The sequence below is a fragment of the Drosophila ficusphila genome, unplaced genomic scaffold, assembly GCF_018152265.1.
Source record: "Drosophila ficusphila isolate 14025-0441.05 unplaced genomic scaffold, ASM1815226v1 contig_286, whole genome shotgun sequence".
NCBI classification, from domain to species: Eukaryota; Metazoa; Arthropoda; class Insecta; order Diptera; family Drosophilidae; genus Drosophila; species Drosophila ficusphila.
In genome coordinates, this window is record NW_025064189.1 from 8,720,652 (window position 1) to 8,736,658 (window position 16,007).

The 16,007-nt window shown below is 41.6% G+C and overlaps 3 protein-coding genes across 7 annotated transcripts; all 3 read right to left on the reverse strand.

The window, feature by feature from the left end:
• Window positions 1–7,431: 7,431 nt before the first annotated feature.
• LOC108100126 lies at window positions 7,432–9,674 on the reverse strand. 4 transcript variants are annotated; one of them, XM_017203882.2, is made up of 3 exons: window positions 9,522–9,674; window positions 9,340–9,456; window positions 7,432–9,175 (listed from the first exon to the last, which is right to left on the reverse strand). In XM_017203882.2, the coding sequence occupies exons 2-3, from the start codon at window positions 9,364–9,366 to the stop codon at window positions 7,658–7,660; spliced, it is 1,545 nt and encodes a 514-aa protein (XP_017059371.1). In that variant the 5' UTR covers window positions 9,367–9,456; window positions 9,522–9,674; the 3' UTR covers window positions 7,432–7,657. The 4 variants fall into 4 exon arrangements, with proteins under 4 accessions (XP_017059371.1, XP_017059379.1, XP_017059387.1 ...); XM_017203890.1 differs by having other exon boundaries at window positions 9,355–9,456; window positions 9,522–9,672; XM_017203898.1 differs by having other exon boundaries at window positions 7,432–9,133; window positions 9,522–9,672.
• A 1,442-nt stretch (window positions 9,675–11,116) lies between these two features.
• Window positions 11,117–13,409, reverse strand: LOC108099138. Of its 2 annotated transcripts, XM_017202481.2 has the most exons (6): window positions 12,754–13,409; window positions 12,605–12,670; window positions 12,309–12,527; window positions 11,589–11,660; window positions 11,480–11,530; window positions 11,117–11,416 (listed from the first exon to the last, which is right to left on the reverse strand). In XM_017202481.2, exons 1-6 carry the CDS (start codon window positions 13,333–13,335, stop codon window positions 11,162–11,164), a joined length of 1,245 nt encoding a protein of 414 aa, XP_017057970.1. In that variant the 5' UTR covers window positions 13,336–13,409; the 3' UTR covers window positions 11,117–11,161. The 2 variants fall into 2 exon arrangements, with proteins under 2 accessions (XP_017057970.1, XP_017057979.1); XM_017202490.2 differs by lacking the exon at window positions 11,589–11,660.
• A 504-nt stretch (window positions 13,410–13,913) lies between these two features.
• Window positions 13,914–14,941, reverse strand: LOC108099175. Its single transcript, XM_017202540.2, has 2 exons — window positions 14,826–14,941; window positions 13,914–14,768 (listed from the first exon to the last, which is right to left on the reverse strand). The coding sequence occupies exons 1-2, from the start codon at window positions 14,836–14,838 to the stop codon at window positions 14,002–14,004; spliced, it is 780 nt and encodes a 259-aa protein (XP_017058029.1). The 5' UTR covers window positions 14,839–14,941; the 3' UTR covers window positions 13,914–14,001.
• Window positions 14,942–16,007: the final 1,066 nt, after the last annotated feature.

The following is a 16,007-nucleotide window of genomic DNA, read 5'->3' on the forward strand; positions in this document are numbered from 1 at the left end:
GCGTCGGCAGCGCAGCAGCAGCGGCTGAAGAAGCGAAGAAGCGTCGGCAAGGACGGCTCGATGCCAAGAACCTCTCGACCTGAGATGCCAAAGATGCCGTGCAAATGCATAGCTGGTATGGAAAGTCAAGAAGAATTTTGTATCAATATTATTACGTCCGCTAAGGAGACGCATTACTTTTACGTATGTTTTAAAGAAATGTTTATCAAGAGACCATACATACATACATATATGCAAATTATTTACTTGATACCTCAACTAAATTTGATAGGTTATATATTCCCAACGTAAATTCATTACTAAATATCTAAAAAATATAAAATAATAATTAGAGCAAACTTTAATTGATATGGTATTGTAGGTATTACCAAGCCCCTGTTTATATTTGTGTAAATCCTAGTTATAAATACAGATGCATTGGCGATTTTTGCCAGTATATAGCTGGTTAGTCAGCGCTGCTCCACAAGGGGGCGCCGCAGCCGGCGTTGGCGCAAGACGTGAAAAACAAACAGGCAGAGCGACAACAACAAAAGCGGCAAGAACTGAACGGGCGACTGAACGTGGAAACGCCGGACGGAACTGAGCGGGGGTGGTGTCAGTTGTCGGGCGTCTCGTCTGTCAGCCGTCGGCGATATATGCCCGAAGACCCGAACTCGAAATCCCAGCCGAACCAGAAGCCGAACCCAAATCCGATTCCGAATCCGAGTCCGAAGCCCAACCTGTCATCTCGTCCTACCTTTGGGGTGCGTTTCACGGCTCCAGTTTGAGGCGCCTGTGTATATAGCTCTCTGATGGGTTTTTCGGGTTTCGGGCTTACGTAGAGCCCGCCATGGAAACCGCCTCCCTCACACTCCAATCTCCATCTTTTTGTGTGTATCTGAATCTCTCTTTTCAGGTGGTTGAGTGGTTTTGGTTGTGGGTCTGACGAAATCCACTTGGAATTCCGGTATCTATATCACTGAGTCGGATATATCTATTGTATGCTATAGTATGTACACACATCGACTCTCAAGCACTCATAATCATACCTATTTTTGGGTATTATTATGAAATTTTTTAACTCTATATCGGTATTGGGATGGACCATGTTTGGACAGCTTATATATATGTACTTTACTTGTACATACTGTATTAAATAAGATATCATTTGTAAAGTTTTTTGAAAATTTGTTAAAAGTGATCATTAGAGGGTTATTTATTTTTAACCGATCACCAGAAATCATGAAAGTCGTAAACGATTTTATTAATAAAATTTTTATTAAGCAACGAAATAGCGGATATCTCTTTTTAAGGATCCTATCATAATGGGTTGTTGACCCTGAACATTGATAATCCTCTTACAGGTAGATCGGATTAAAGAACCATTAACGTGAGCGATCTTACCTGAGTTTATCTGGCTTTGGTCCACTCGAATGGCTTCGTCTGTACGATTTTCGTTTGGCATCGATCCAATTGAAACAAGTTTTCCCATGGATACTCCATATAAGCGAGTCGTGATGCTGAGATGCTTGTTCGGATTCGGGTTCTTGGGACATTCGTTATAGGCATCGGAGACCCACATCCGTTAGCGAAGTGCCATGGCAACTACAATATATACACATATACAAAAGCGCACGTACAGAAAGCCAATTCCAAGCCAAAGCACACACATATCTTTGAGATGCTGTGGAGCAGATAAACCGTGGCCATGTGTATCTTGTATGGTATATAGCTGTAACTTGAAGTATCGCTGCCTGGTTTGGTAGGTGATTGGGTTTGAGATTGGAACCAAATAGCTTGGACGTCGGCAGCGACGTCGGCAGAGGGCGAAACAAGAACAAAACCAACGACTCGAAATCGTTTTGATGGATTAGTCTTGATACAAGTTAAGATACAAATGGATAACGCTCAATTTGGGCTCGTATTTGTCGGTCGGTCGGTTCCCTTCCATTCCGATTCGAATTCCATTCCATTCAGATTGTGCTTCGGTGGTGGGAATCCGCACACATAGCATAAAGCATATCCAGCTAGTATATATTAGGTGTGTGTATATATAAGGAAAAGTATTGGAAAAGGTATAAAACCACAGCATCAACCTCTGCGGCGGGTGGCGCTAATGGGTGGGTTTTCGGGCTGGGCGGTCGTTCTGGGTGGTCCGTGCGCTTGGGGACTCCGGGTTTCCTCGGATGCTCGGATGCTTGACGATGACTCGACTCTATTATATTGTATTCCAGCAGCTATCCGCCACTGACCAGCCAAGGAAACTTTCCTGCAAATGCTTTTTTGCGGCAACGGCAACGGCGACGGCGACGGCAGTCGCAGGGGGTAAAAGCCCTTGGCAACCTTTAGAAAACGAGCTCGGGCATCGAAGAAAATGACCTTTCCTTTTGCCATTTCATGACTCCGAATCCGAAGTGATTGCGATGAGCCAGGAACCCTACAAGCTCACACACCCCCCAGTAAACACATTTGGATTCGCACAGCAATATATAAACAGTTAAACGTCTATAAAGCGCATTTCACTAAGCCGAATGTTCTTCAACTCGAAACATTGAGTGGTGATAGCATTCAATGCTTAATTCCTGTACAGGTTGGTCTTGCTAGCGTGAAAATTCGCATTTAATAATCAGGTTTTTAAAGGTTTAATTTTGCTTAAATTTAAGCTGCAATGTTAAAATAGATAAATATATAAATTATATTTCAATTAATTAAACATAAGATATTACCCTTTAAATACATAATTAGAAAAAGTAAAAAATGTTTATTTACTATTTTGAATGTAATTGCGCCAAAAGTATGCAATGATTTTTTGAAAAAGGACATTTCCAAACAAGTGTAGAAAAACTAAAGCAGAGAATAATATTATGTGTATAACCTTTAAGCTTTTATGTTTTAAAAACTCCGGAACATATTCTTAAATATAATATGTGTATTAATACCTATATTTTTTTGGATTTATCCATCCACTTTGTTTCTTGTAGTAATGCCCACTGTAAGTGGGAGGACCGCCCCTTAGCCCAGAGCTCGACTAAGCTCATCTATTATGACCTTTTTCTGGAGAGCCAGATGCGGGGATTTAGCCATGGAATTTATTATGGTTATGTATTATATTGAACCTAGCACACCCGCCCTCCGCCCTCTGCTGTCCTCCTGGGACTGAGTGAGCATTGTGAAATCGCTGCCACGACCCGAGATAGTGTTTTTCCATTACCTTTTTTGATTAGGTCCCGGGCCTTGGCCTCCGCTATTCGCTCGATTCCATTGCGATGCCAGTTTGAGGTTCGGTTTCGGTTTCGGTCTCAGTGCTCCGTTTTTGGTCCCTCGACTGAAGGTATGTATCTCCACCGGTATCTCGGCATCTTTCGCTCGTTGCCCCATTGTGCGCGCTATAATCTATATGTGATGTCCGCCTGCAGCGTCCGTCGGTCGTTCAGTCGGTTTCCCTGATTATCTCCAGCTATATGGCTGTGTGTGTTGGTGAGTATCCATGCGACGACTGTCGCACCCAAAAGCACCATAGGGACCTGAATTTTTCCTAGTAATTTCCTTTGTGCCTTTTGCCACTCCAGTTGCCTCCGTTTTCCCCTCGCCCGATTCTCGATTCCGTGCCACTGGCCCCTCGTTAGCACAGTCAACGCCGCTGCTAGTAATCCCAATCCCAATCCCAGTCCCACAATTCCTATTCCTATACCGAATCCAGTCCCCCCGCCGTCCATGGGATGCGAGCTCATTGCTGTCGCTACTACGAGTTTATTGCCATTTCCATATCGGGGTTATACATCTCTTGCCATTCCTTTCACTACTCGGTGGTGTAACATCGTTCTGTTTGCACTGTGGTGGTGAATTCCGGATATTGGAAAAATCAGTTCGGGGTGCGGGATAATGATATATGCGAGAGATCAATATCAAACTTATCCCTTAAATCCAAACTTGATTATATAAGGAAATTGCAATAACATTTTGGGTGATATTTCATTAAAATTAATCCCGGCTTAGTATAACGAAACATCGCACAAAAATCAACACTGTTTATATGGCTTATACTCTAAGTGTCATAAATTAAAATTATTTAATTTTAATTTTTTTCACATTTTCTTCTTGAATAAATCCAAACCAAATTATTAGTAAATTCAAAATGTTTATGTATCTAAAATCTTAACAGTTTTTTATATAATAACTCTGGCTGTACCTATTGGTAAATTAATTTAGAAAATAAAGTGAATTACAAGAAGGCACACCAATCAATTACGACTCATTTACCATAGGAAATCCCTCTGGACAGTCAACTCTAGCAAGGCGAACATGCGCAAAACCCAACGATTTACTATCAAACCAAAAAAACGAACAAATCGATTTGTTCATACCAAAATCGAACCCAAATGAAATCCAATACATGTCGCTGGCCAAGATGATTGGATTGGTATTTATAGCAGCCTCCGAAAGGAGTCGGAACCACTGAGCGATTGAGGCTCTCACAGCCAGAGTGATGGGCATTTTTCTTTTGTTTTCCGTAGGTTTGGAGGGTAAGCGGCTCAGGAAAAAGAGGGTCAGAGCTTCTTGGTATCCTCTCGACATCTTGTGCACAATAAAGATAGATTAGCATCTATCGAAAGCTGTGTGCCAGCGAAAACGAAGACGAGGAGTGAGTACGAGAAACGAACTCGAAACGCTGGAGCGGCGCATGACAGAAAGCCGGGGACTGAAATGGAAGCTGAGGGCACATCGTCATTATCGTCAGAACCTCCAGGGCCCCAGCTGAAGGGCCGTCATCATCATCGTCTGCGGAACGGAATTGAAGAGCTGCCTGCAGTTTCGAGGGCCCAAGAGGCTTATGTCGGCCGACAACCCAAATAAGAAGTACGGGGTATATAAAGCTGAGTAGCAGAACCAGAGACTCAGCGAACCAGACTTGTTTCGCCTTAGTAATCAGATCCAGTCGGTTCTCACGTTTCCCGCTCGGAATGCATACTCTCGTATATAGTATATATATATATCTCTACTCCACATGAACGGGTATTCGTAGAGCCGCTCTTGAGCCGGGGTCTACAGTTTTGGCGAGCCGTTCATATTTGGCATACAATGGAAACGATTATGGCATCGTGTGTATGTCTGGTGATTAAAGGGGTCGATTGGGTGAGTCTGGTATGATGAAAGAATCAATATTATATGTGCAACTAACCGCCAGCCAGAGTAAATAAATGAAATGGAATACATTTACAGGATGCTAATGGATATATAAAGGGGACAATAAAAGGTGACTGAAAGGTTGACTGTTTGTTTTCCCACAGAAACTTCACCGATATATTTAGTGATCTCATTCAATTTTTAAATGAAGGTAGACTTCCCCTTAGTCTTTGCAAACCAGGAAGTAAATAGGAATTTTTTTATTTCACATATACAAAAAATTAGCTGAAAAGCAGCTAACCACCAAATTAAATATATTTAAAAAAAATACACATAAAAACCTATCTCTGCTTAAACAAAGCATAACTTTTGTATAAATGAAAAGACAAAATTACCTTCATAAACTTTGGGAAGCATAGCATGGTTGTTAGTCACGCAATTTTTAATGCCCACCCTTGTGAGTGAACAAGCCGAGGACCACTGGGACTCGATGATTCTATAACAATAAAAAAGTTACACCCAGAAGCGCTATATAAACGCTATAAATAGAATAGCTCCCAGAGCTCCAACATTTATAATCTCAATAAAATGCTATACGATTTCTTTATAAAGACGAAGGATAAATTGCAGAGGGATCTTAAAAATACGAGTTTATCAACAAGATAATGACTTATGTTGTATTTAACGTATCCTTTCAGTAGCTGGAGATATTTTTGTAAATTACATTTTAAAATATTTTTGATGAATAAGATAATGTTTAAATAATTCTCTAAATAAATATTTAGAATTATTCGCAATAATGTCTATATGATTTTAAGAAAAGATTAATTTTATGAACGGGTAATTCTGCTCCGATCACAAAGTGTTGGGTATTATAACTAAGCTCCTGTCCGACCAAGCTCAACTGTACCCAATCGTACATCAAAACGTTTATTTAACCCCCGGCTATTCATCCTCTCCATCCTGCGATTGGCATATGTACTATACTGTACTATATATACCGAACCCCAGCAGAACTCGGGCGAAAAAGAAGAAGCGACGACGACGCAGGATGAGGTTGAGGTGGCTGAAGAGGTATATATAGTCTGTCCTTTCGCTCGTCGTATATCCCTCAACGGCAATTTCGCTTTCAGGGTTTTATGTCAGAGCTCTTAACGCGCTGGGGTTTCAATTTTGTTTTGGGGCGCAGCCGTGTGGCAGTAACCTGAGCCGAAGTTGTTGTGTTTGCATTGATGTTGCTTCTTCTACCTTTATCGGGGGAGCCCCCCTCGCACCTAACCCTACACTCGTAGGTTTTCCGCTCTTGCGAGTGCTATAGTCAAGCCGTCAGTCGTCGAGTCGGACGGCAACGGTCGGAAATCCTTGAAACGAAAGTCCTGAAGCTCCCGCTCCTGCCGCTTCAGCTTCAGCTTCTGTTCCTGCCCAGAAGGGCTGCCATCGAATGGCGGACGAAACTTTTTCGCAATCGAGGACGAATGGCGATTGCGATGTGGCGTTTCCAACGCTTCGTAGACCCGGTTGCGAAATCTTATCGCTCCAATTCACACTGAAAAACTTAAAGCTGAATATCACATAGTAAATCGTCAAGGCTAATCATCACACACTGATTGACAGAAGTTTCGCTGTAATTAGCTAATTTAATATTCACAAAATAATATTTTGATATAATAGCCACATGACAGGAATCCTTTTTGCTCGATATTTATATATTTAACCATAGTATGTATAATATTAGTATACGTGTAGTACATAAAATCAATATGTGTTACTGTTTCTCTCACTGCACGTATGTGCTTAACAATCTGTGTGTGTGATTGTGAGGAGTGTCCACCTCCTGGCACCGCAAGGTCCCTCGCCAGGATGCTGCGCTGCTGGCATCCGCTCCTCGTCTTTCGTCCTGCGTCCTTCATCCTTCGCCACTCCACCTCCGGCTGTACTACCCATCTAGAATTGATGTAGCACCTACGGGGCGCCGCTCCCTTCCCTCTGCCCACTTCCGGAGCCTCTGTTCCACGCACGTTCAACTTCAACTTCGCTGCAGGTCATTCGGACCCGCTCCATCTCATTCCACATCCTACATCCCTCGGCGGACAGGACGCGTACAGTTTTAGAGGACGAAAGTAGTTTAGCGTTGATTGTGTTTCTCGCTGGAAAGAGTGAAAAAATTCCAGGGAAACAGATATTCTGGTCAAAGACCAAGTAAAGCATCTGAAAGCTTCTTATGTGAAGTATGCATTAGAAATTCAGGCGCATTATAAATGATAAACTATAAAAGATTATTGAATCCTGCAACATTTCTAAAGACTCATGAAACTTAATGTTCAACCATAACTGTTTATCACTTCATTTTTTATTAACTTTCTTTTAGTTCTTATTATTTATTTGTGATTGGACACTTCATGCACTTACTGTGTTGTTAAGATTAAAATATGTTACCTGACATAACTAAAGGAATTCATGTTTATACCCTTTAATAGGGTTACTTTCTTGGTATGATGTAGCTTAGCATATCTAAGTTAAACTTAAGGCACAAGTATTTGGTCCAGACTTTTTCTTAGGAAGATTGGTCCTTTTCTTGGTTCTTTTTTGCACCAGTCTCAAAGATCTTCTCCAGCTGGGTGAGCAGCCCGATGGCGCGGTAGTTCTCCTCCATTAATGCGAATTCCTCCAGGGGCTTCAGCAGACGCAGTGCGTCCTTGTAGCTCTCTACGCAACGCGGCAGATGCGCTTCGTCGCTCGTCTCGGAATAGTGACCCGGACTGTGGACTTGTGGCAATTCCATGTCATCGGGCAGTGTGCCACAGAGCGATTGAATCTTCTGTATCTTGAGGCCACAGTGCAATGGATCGTCCTCCTCCAGCTTTCGTTTGGCTGGCCCCTCCGGCGGATTCTCCTCCTCCGATTCGTCCTCGTCATCCTTAATTTCTATAAGTTCCTGCGGCACTTCAATGGCCACGCAGTCGTCATCGTCCTCGGGCTCCTCGGGTTCCTCCGGCTTTGGTTCCGCCACCGGGCAGTGCTCCTGGCCAGCTTTCAGCTTATCCTGCGTCTTATTGTGGGCCAGGGTGATCTTGTGCTCATTCCGGCCACAGTAGCTAACTATATCCCGGAGGTCCAGGGAGAGCGGCACCCGGCGATTGGTCACCGGCACCCCAACCGAAAAGGTGAAGTTGTAGCGGCTCTTGAAGTGATTGAACCACACTTTGTCTGGGAAGAAGGACTCGATCTTCAGGATGTCCCTGAGGCTGATGGCCACCGTTCGCAGGTTGTCCAGATCGAGCCGGCCCTTGTGGTGCAGCTGGGATCGCTGGATGTACTCGTAGAGGCACTTCTCCAGGAAGGTGATCTTCCGCTTGCGCCGCAGGTGCACCTCATCCGAGGTGGCTTGGTTCTGGCAGGACGTGGTGACCAGGGTCTTGGTGCGGTACAGGGGTCGATCGATGGCCCGCTGGTCGCTGGTCGTGGGAGCGGGTTCCGGCGACCTGGGCACCAGACTGCAGGCCATCGAGGTGTGGCGCCCGCAGTAGGACATTATGTCCCGCAGGTCCATTGATCGCGGCGGTCGACGGGTTATCGTGATCTGACGATTCGACAGGGTTATATTGTAGGCGGCCTTGAAGTGGTTGATCCATGGCTTGTTTGGGACAAAGCCCTCGATGCGCATGAGGTCGCGAAACTCTATGGCCCGGTTGCGGATCATCTCCTCGTTGACATCGCTGTGCAGGTAGAACTGGGCCCTCTGGATGTACTCGTACAGGCAGTGGCCCAGGAAGTTCAGCTTGCGCCGGCGCAGCTCGCCATCCTTGTTGGCCGGCTGGCTCAGGCGGTTGGTGGCCTCGTGGAACTCCAGGATGGCCTCGCGATTGGACACAATGCTCTTGATCTGCTCCCAGCTACAGTTGAAGTTCCGCGCAATCTTGCTGTACATGGGCACAATGTCGTACTGCCGGATGGCTGCCACCCGCTCCTCCAGAGTCAATACGTTCCGGATGCGCTGCATCCCATTCGAGTTTTCCTGGCCGTCGTCATTCTGCAATTGGTCTGTGGTCAGTTTCGATGGGCTCTTTAAAAGCTATTCCAAGAAGGGGGTACCACAAAAAAAAAAGTCTTTTTAAAGTTACCTTTTTAGATTATATCAGTTTAAATTTTTAAAGGGTATCTCATTAACCAACATATGAATTTTAAAAACAAACAAAGGTATCGAGGTATCGAAGCGTTGCCCTCTCAGCTACTCACTGTAAAAGTACTTACGTCAGAGTACATTTCCACTCTCACCCATACAGATAAAGATTGGTATTTGGTCCCGCTCCTCTTGGCTCTCTTTTCAAGGGCTCTCCGTTCAAATGAAAATGTCTGCACATAAAAGTTATGCTATACTAAACTATTTATACTATAACATTGCATTATAGTTTACATACCTCTTAGTCACTCCGGTTAAAACACACAAACTGGTTTAACACAAATTTGCAGCAGGGTTTTAGGCACATAAAACACACTAAATCGGCGGAATAACGTTTCCAGATCGGTTGAGTGCGAGAAAGAGACTAAACCGCTATGTACATGTTACTAAAAAACACGAGCGAAATGTCTCTCTTGAGCTCCGCGGAGAAAGAGAAACCCGTTCGACGAGTCTTTATGAAATTTCTCAATTTTCAGACGGCGGCAAATGCTCTCTTTCTCTGCAGAACTTTCTCCCGATCGAAGCTATTTCTTTGTGCACCTGCCTGGGTATTATTTTTAGGCGGATCGAGAGTAAATACTCTCGCGATCTCTCGCCAAAGCAGCTATAACTGGTTTTCCATGCCAAAATATACAAACCGCATTATCACTCTTATCTGAATGAGAACTGGTTTCAAATAAACTTGCAGGTCAATTTAATTCGAATGCTTTTAAGTGTGATTTATTTTAAATGTCTTGCCCAGGTGAAAAATACGTTTAAAAGTCTAATTGGACTCCCTTGTCTCTAGGAGAAATCAAAACAAATTCAGATGGTGATGCTGATCATGTTTGTATAGGGTCGGAGATGATTGAAGTTAAAATAATTTTAGCAAGGGTGTAGAAACATATTGGTCTATTAAAAATGGTATAACAACAACACCAGTAACTACGCAGAAAAGCAAAATATAAACAGTTTTCCCCATCGCCGACAGTTGCCGATTGTGCTCTGTTTTCAACGATTCCGTCTCGACCAGGTTTGAGTACTCCAGCTCAGTAATTTGTTTCATTAGGGTCGATATTTTCCGTTTGTAAATAGTCTCCTTACCCTTAACGTCAATGATCGACCTTTCATTCTTTTTTAGCTGTTTTAAGTTCTCCAAGGAAACAGATTCCAGTTGCGCTATTTGTTCCGCAAGAGTCGATTCCACTTTCTTTTTCTTATCAATTAATTTAGCGTAAGCGATAGCAGCTTCACTTTTTATATTAGCAACTTTTTCGTTTAGATCCGAAATTTGCTTTTGGGTCTGCCAATCGATTTCCTTTTGGAACTGAGTTGTGTTCTTCTCATAAATAACTACCCTGAGTTCCGATTTGTATATTTCTATTTGAATTGTGTATAAATTACTTGTTTTCAAGAACAGATTGTTTTCATCGAAGCAAGTCTCGAGTGCCTTGTTAAGCGCCTTTACCAAAGGTTTTCTTGGATAGTGTTCCATTTTGCATGCCTCAGTAACTAAAGTATGTAATTGATTTCTTGGTAAATAATAATTAATTATGTTTTTACTAGCCAGCTTACCGACAAACTATAATTTACTAATCTTAAGACCAAAAGAGAAAGTTTAGTGACAAATAAGTGTGGCCAAAAACACAAGTTCGTAGATAATCCTTATCAGCAGCGTTTCGGTTTGCATTTTCGCCTACAAACTCACAAATTCATTTCATTGCTATTTCCTTAGATGGTGCATTCATATTATTCAGAATATAGACTGTTCAAATAAATGTCTTAATAATTTAAAAAAAATGTAAATGTTATTCAACAGGTAACAATAAAATTTTGTTAGGAACCAATAAACCATTCATAAATTTAAAATTTATTCAAAATATTCAGTATTTACAGAATTCAAAGATCAAAATCTTCGTTTTGAGGAGGATTTAGGATTGATTTTTCAACCTCAGTAAGGAGTCCGATGGCCCTAAAGTTATCATTTAGCATGGCGTACTCCTGTAAAATCTTTACGTGTGCCAGAGCCATATTTTTACTGTCGATGGATTTTAATGAATTCTGTATAGATGATACTGTTTTGGAGTCAATCAAGTCTTTATTCGCAGCAACTTCTTGGAAGGCAATCAAGTCTTTACTCGTAGTTGGCTCCTCCTGGTAACAATGAATCAATCTTAATGTTATTTAGAATTAAAGTTGTGAGTTATATCTACTCACTTTAACTGCAGTCATTGTTTCAGACCTAACATCAAGGATCATGGGTACAACCTAAAGAGAAATACATATGATTTTTAAGGGTTTTGAAGTATTTAATCAGAGTGCTAACCCAATCCTCATTAACAGAGGCCTTAGAATTGGCCCCTTTTTCCTTTTTCTCTATCTCGGTAAGTTTTTCCGGCTGAAATTGTATTTATAATATTTTAAGTTACTTAATATGCACTTCCAAGCCCACCTCACTTGCTACCCTTTTTCCTTTTTCCCTTTCCCTTTTTCTCTGCAGTTTTCGCTGGCGTGCTTGTCTTGTGTATTTACTGAGGTTCGAACGTCTTCTTCTAGGCATTTTGGACTATGGACAGAGTGCTGATTTTAACCTCAAATGCACGGTCCACATCATTTACACAGTTCAACTTACCCCCTTAAAGACAAATGCCTGATGTTGAAATTAAAAAAAAAAAAGTTATTTTTTTCACAACTTCAGGGAACACAGAACTGAACAGAGAACACTAAGGTTTGCATAATATGTGAAAAAAAATTAAGTCAATTGAGTGAAAATGCTATGGTAGCTTGGGTTTGTCAGAGTGATGAAGTAGTTATTCCTTTTAAACGTGTTATCAAAATCGGACGACTATATCATACAGCTGTCATATTGACAATAGACAAAAATATGGAAAAATAATAGAAAATCGTCATAGCTTCGATGTTGTTTAGTCTCTATGTATTTTGTTCGACATATTTGATGACTGCAAGGGTATAAAAGCTTCGGCTTGCCGAAGCTAGCTTCTTTTCGTGTTATTGTTGATTCACTTAAGCTGGAATTCTTACTCACATTAGATTTGTTTAACTGCTCTTCTTTTGATGTTATAGGAAAGGATTGTGACACTTCCTTTGAATAAATTGTTACTTTCGGTTTGGTAGTGTTGTTGTCTTTAGACCATTTGCTACATATACTACAAATCTTAGGCTGACCTGGTTTGCTTTCTTTTACCAGAGCTGCACACCTTTGGCAGCCAGTCTCTATCATTTCTTTTTGGTCAGCCTTCGGTTCCTAGAATACGATTGTGAATTATTAAAATAAAAATCTACTTTGAACCGTGCCAATGAGTTTAGTTTGCTTCTACTCACGGATGCTTCCAAACCCGAAACTTCTTTTGGCTTTTGCGCATCAGCTGTTGGCTTTTCCTGAGGTTTCTGAAAATATGGGAAACTGTCATTTCAGCCAATTATCCAAGCTATTATATCCCAAGTAAAATTGCTTTCTCAAGATTTCTTACAGGTGCCGAATTTGGAATCCTAACACTCATTGGTTTTTCCTTCCTGATCCTGGCCCTCGTCAGCTGACCGAGGCGATCTCTCCACCGCTCGCAAAGACCCTTGGTCTTGTGCTGTTCCCGCACCAGAAAGAAGGAGTTGCATACGTGGATCTCGCGTCGTTTAGGATCTGTTTCCGCCTTGATTTTGGTCCTCAGGTAGCCCAGGCGAATGTTAACCTGTCCTAGGACCTTATCCATTTGTTCGAGGTGCTTGGTAACCTTTGATATTTCGGCTTCCTGCAGCTCCATCAGCCTAGACCGGTACTTAAGGATGAGTTGCTCGGCTCGTAATTGTTCCTTGGCAAACATCGCCATCTTCTCCTTGTAAGTCTGGCGTTTCTTCCGATTTTTTTCCGTCTGAAGACTTTTACGCAGAATTTGGAGCTGGCGGTTCGTGTCTATGAGAAAGCGAATGGCTTTGCGAAGATGCGCCTCCAGGGATGCAAAGAAGCTGGCATTTGGGGGCTGAAATCCTGGTGGAGCAGGTCCCAAAGCAAATAGCCTTGTTTGCAAGCTGTCCGCTATATTAGCTTTCTTCTCCATTAGGCCGACGATTAAAATAGAGTTTGTCCAATGTGTTTTTAGGGCTGTCGTATCGTGCGTTTAATATTGCCAGACTGATCTATTGGTGTTGCCAGTCCGTTTTATCCAATATGATTTTATAAATTATATGTAGATTCGATGTTTTTTTACACTTAACTGTTAAGCACTTTTTATTAACTATGCTCCATAATAAATTTAAATTTATTTTAAAATTGCCTTGCAACCGATGAGCTTAGAGCTGACGTTCGTTAAAAATAGTATTGCCATCCTGTTTTGTGATAGTTTGTATTCAAACCAATGTTTTAAAGCATATGTTATAGCAATATACCGGTGGCGCTTACTGGAAGCATGTTTTTTTTTTTTTTTAATGTGTATGTGCACAGCTATGCACATTGTTTTGCATATTTATTAAATTTATTAGATACTAGTGTTTAGCTGTGTTGCCATACGTTATCAAAAGCGGTGCCAGACTGGCGAAATTGATTAAAGCCAATACAGAAACCACCGATTTGCAATCAAATTAAACTACTTTTCAATACCAATTTAAATTTTCCAAAAATAATAAGAGGAGAACAAAATCTTGTTAAATAATATTTTTATCCTTTGAAATAATTACATTTTTTTTTTAGTATACTAGCTATGTTTATGATGTTTTCACTATGTTTGTTATATTTCGAAATCGTCGCTTTTGGGCGGAAACTGGATGGCTTGCTCTGCTTGCGTTAGGAGACCGATGGCCCGGAAGTTGTCCTTGAGCATGGCGTACTCCAGCAGTGCTCTCACATGCTTCAAGGCTTCCTCGGTGCTGCCTATTGATAGCTCATCCTTATCATTGGTCGCCAGATCGATGATTTGGGGCTCTGCCGCATTGAAGACCGGGATGTGGTCTACTTCCCTCGCCGGTTTTGCCCGTTCCTTGTAGCCTTTCCGAGTTTCCTGCATTCCAACCTGGCTGGCTTCCTCCGACTTTCGTTTGCGATTGCGACGAACCCGCGGGGTTAGGACTGTCTGCACAGAGCCGATGGATACCATAATGCCGTGTTGCACATCTTCTACCGCCTCATTCGATGGATAGTCGTCGCTCAGGAACGTGCTCATCGCGGAGTAGTGGTCCATGGTCAGGATCTGCGACGTTATGGGGTCATCCTTCAGAATCTCCGTCATTTCGTCGTAGAACTGCCAGTTGGGATGGAAATCAGGTCCTTTCGCCAGATGCTTGTCCCTTATGCAGTAGTAGGTTTTTTTCAAGTTCCTAAATTTTCGGTCCAGCTGAACGGCGTCGATATCTGTTATTCCAAGATGTTCCAAGGCCACCACTAATTCCCCCCAGACGTTTTTGATCTTTTTATTCGGATCCCGAAAATCGGCCTGGCGCTCTTTGTAAAGGGAAAGCAACATGCGGGTGTTTGCTGCATTCCACTTCCTGTCCTCGCCTGGATTGGTATAAATTCGATTGTTAATTTCGGTTTATATTTGAGTTATTTGCTTACATTTAACGTCCATTGTTTACAGTTACAACCTTCAATGGATGACGAAAATGTACTATCTCCTAGGCTTCGCATTTTTTTGACGGCGAGGCTGTTGTTATCGCGGGGGAAGGTATCATGATCCAAGCAGCTGGTTACGTTTTGTTTATATCGATTAGTATCGTTTGGGTAGCACAAATCGGAGATGGTATTTTGGATTTGAAAAACTATCGTCCGAGAGATTACTTAGGCTTGACTTAAAAAATAACAGGATAAGGACTCTTTATTGTTTTTGTACATAAATTAGTTATTCAAGCACATCAGACCTTAAAGATTAAAAAACGCTGCCATTCTGTGTCTTGTGAACCATGAGCAGTTTGTTACCAATTTTTATGGAAACACTGTCGGGAAAACATCTATTACTCTTATTATTATGAAATTATAAACATATATGAATATATTTTTATACCCCGATAAAAATTTTACAAGTCTTCTTTTGATAGGTCAGCACATTGTTAGCTTGCACTCATAAATAGTTGTTTAAGACTTTAAATAAATTAAAGTTGTTCAACAAAACTAATCGAATACAGTCTAAATATCAATGATTTGTCTTTATTCTTCAGATTTTCCCAATATCCCCTACGACTTAGTAGGTATTTAAATATCAAAATCACCACCTGCTGCCATCTGCCGGCATATAACTTGACTACGCAAGTTCTGATATCCGACGCTAGGTGTCGCTTTAAGACATTTTAAGTTCATGTAAAAAATTTGTGCAGTTGCAAAATAAAATTATTAATTCTAAATTTGTTGGGTTTCCGATTAATCTAGGAAAAGTTATTCCAATATTTCTAATATTCGAATGATATACGTTTTACAGTTTGTTCTTTTTAACTAGGTAAGTCAATAAATCTATCTGAAACACAATTTTCATTTGCAATCCAATCAAGCGTATCTATCTAACTTCCGATCGGTTTAATTTCCGCTATAAGAAAAAACAAAATTTACATACGCGCATATTGGAATCGAATATTTTGTTTTGGCATGTTTTCCCCGAAACACCTGCGCACTCAGTTGAATGTGTGAAAATGTTGGCCAGAAGATCTGGAGACGAGCACTTCCGTTCTGGACTAGATAATAACCGTGAAAGGCTAAAAAAACAGTAGTAAGTAGTAGCATTCCAACCCCAGAAAGTGACTTGGCTGG

Bases quoted from the DNA above. Each gene is read 5' to 3' on its own strand.
- LOC108100126 (XM_017203882.2), bottom strand. From the start codon at position 9,366: ATGTACTCTGACGTAAGTACTTTTACA. The intron at 9,176-9,339 runs GTGAGTAGCTGA...TTCTTGGAATAG, and splicing joins CTGACGTAAGTACTTTTACA to CTTTTAAAGAGCCCATCGAA.
- LOC108099138 (XM_017202481.2), bottom strand. From the start codon at position 13,335: ATGGAGAAGAAAGCTAATATAGCGGACAGCTTGCAAACAAGGCTATTT. The intron at 12,671-12,753 runs GTAAGAAATCTT...CCATATTTTCAG, and splicing joins GGATTCCAAATTCGGCACCT to AAACCTCAGGAAAAGCCAAC. The intron at 11,531-11,588 runs GTTAGCACTCTG...ATTTCTCTTTAG, and splicing joins CCTCTGTTAATGAGGATTGG to GTTGTACCCATGATCCTTGA.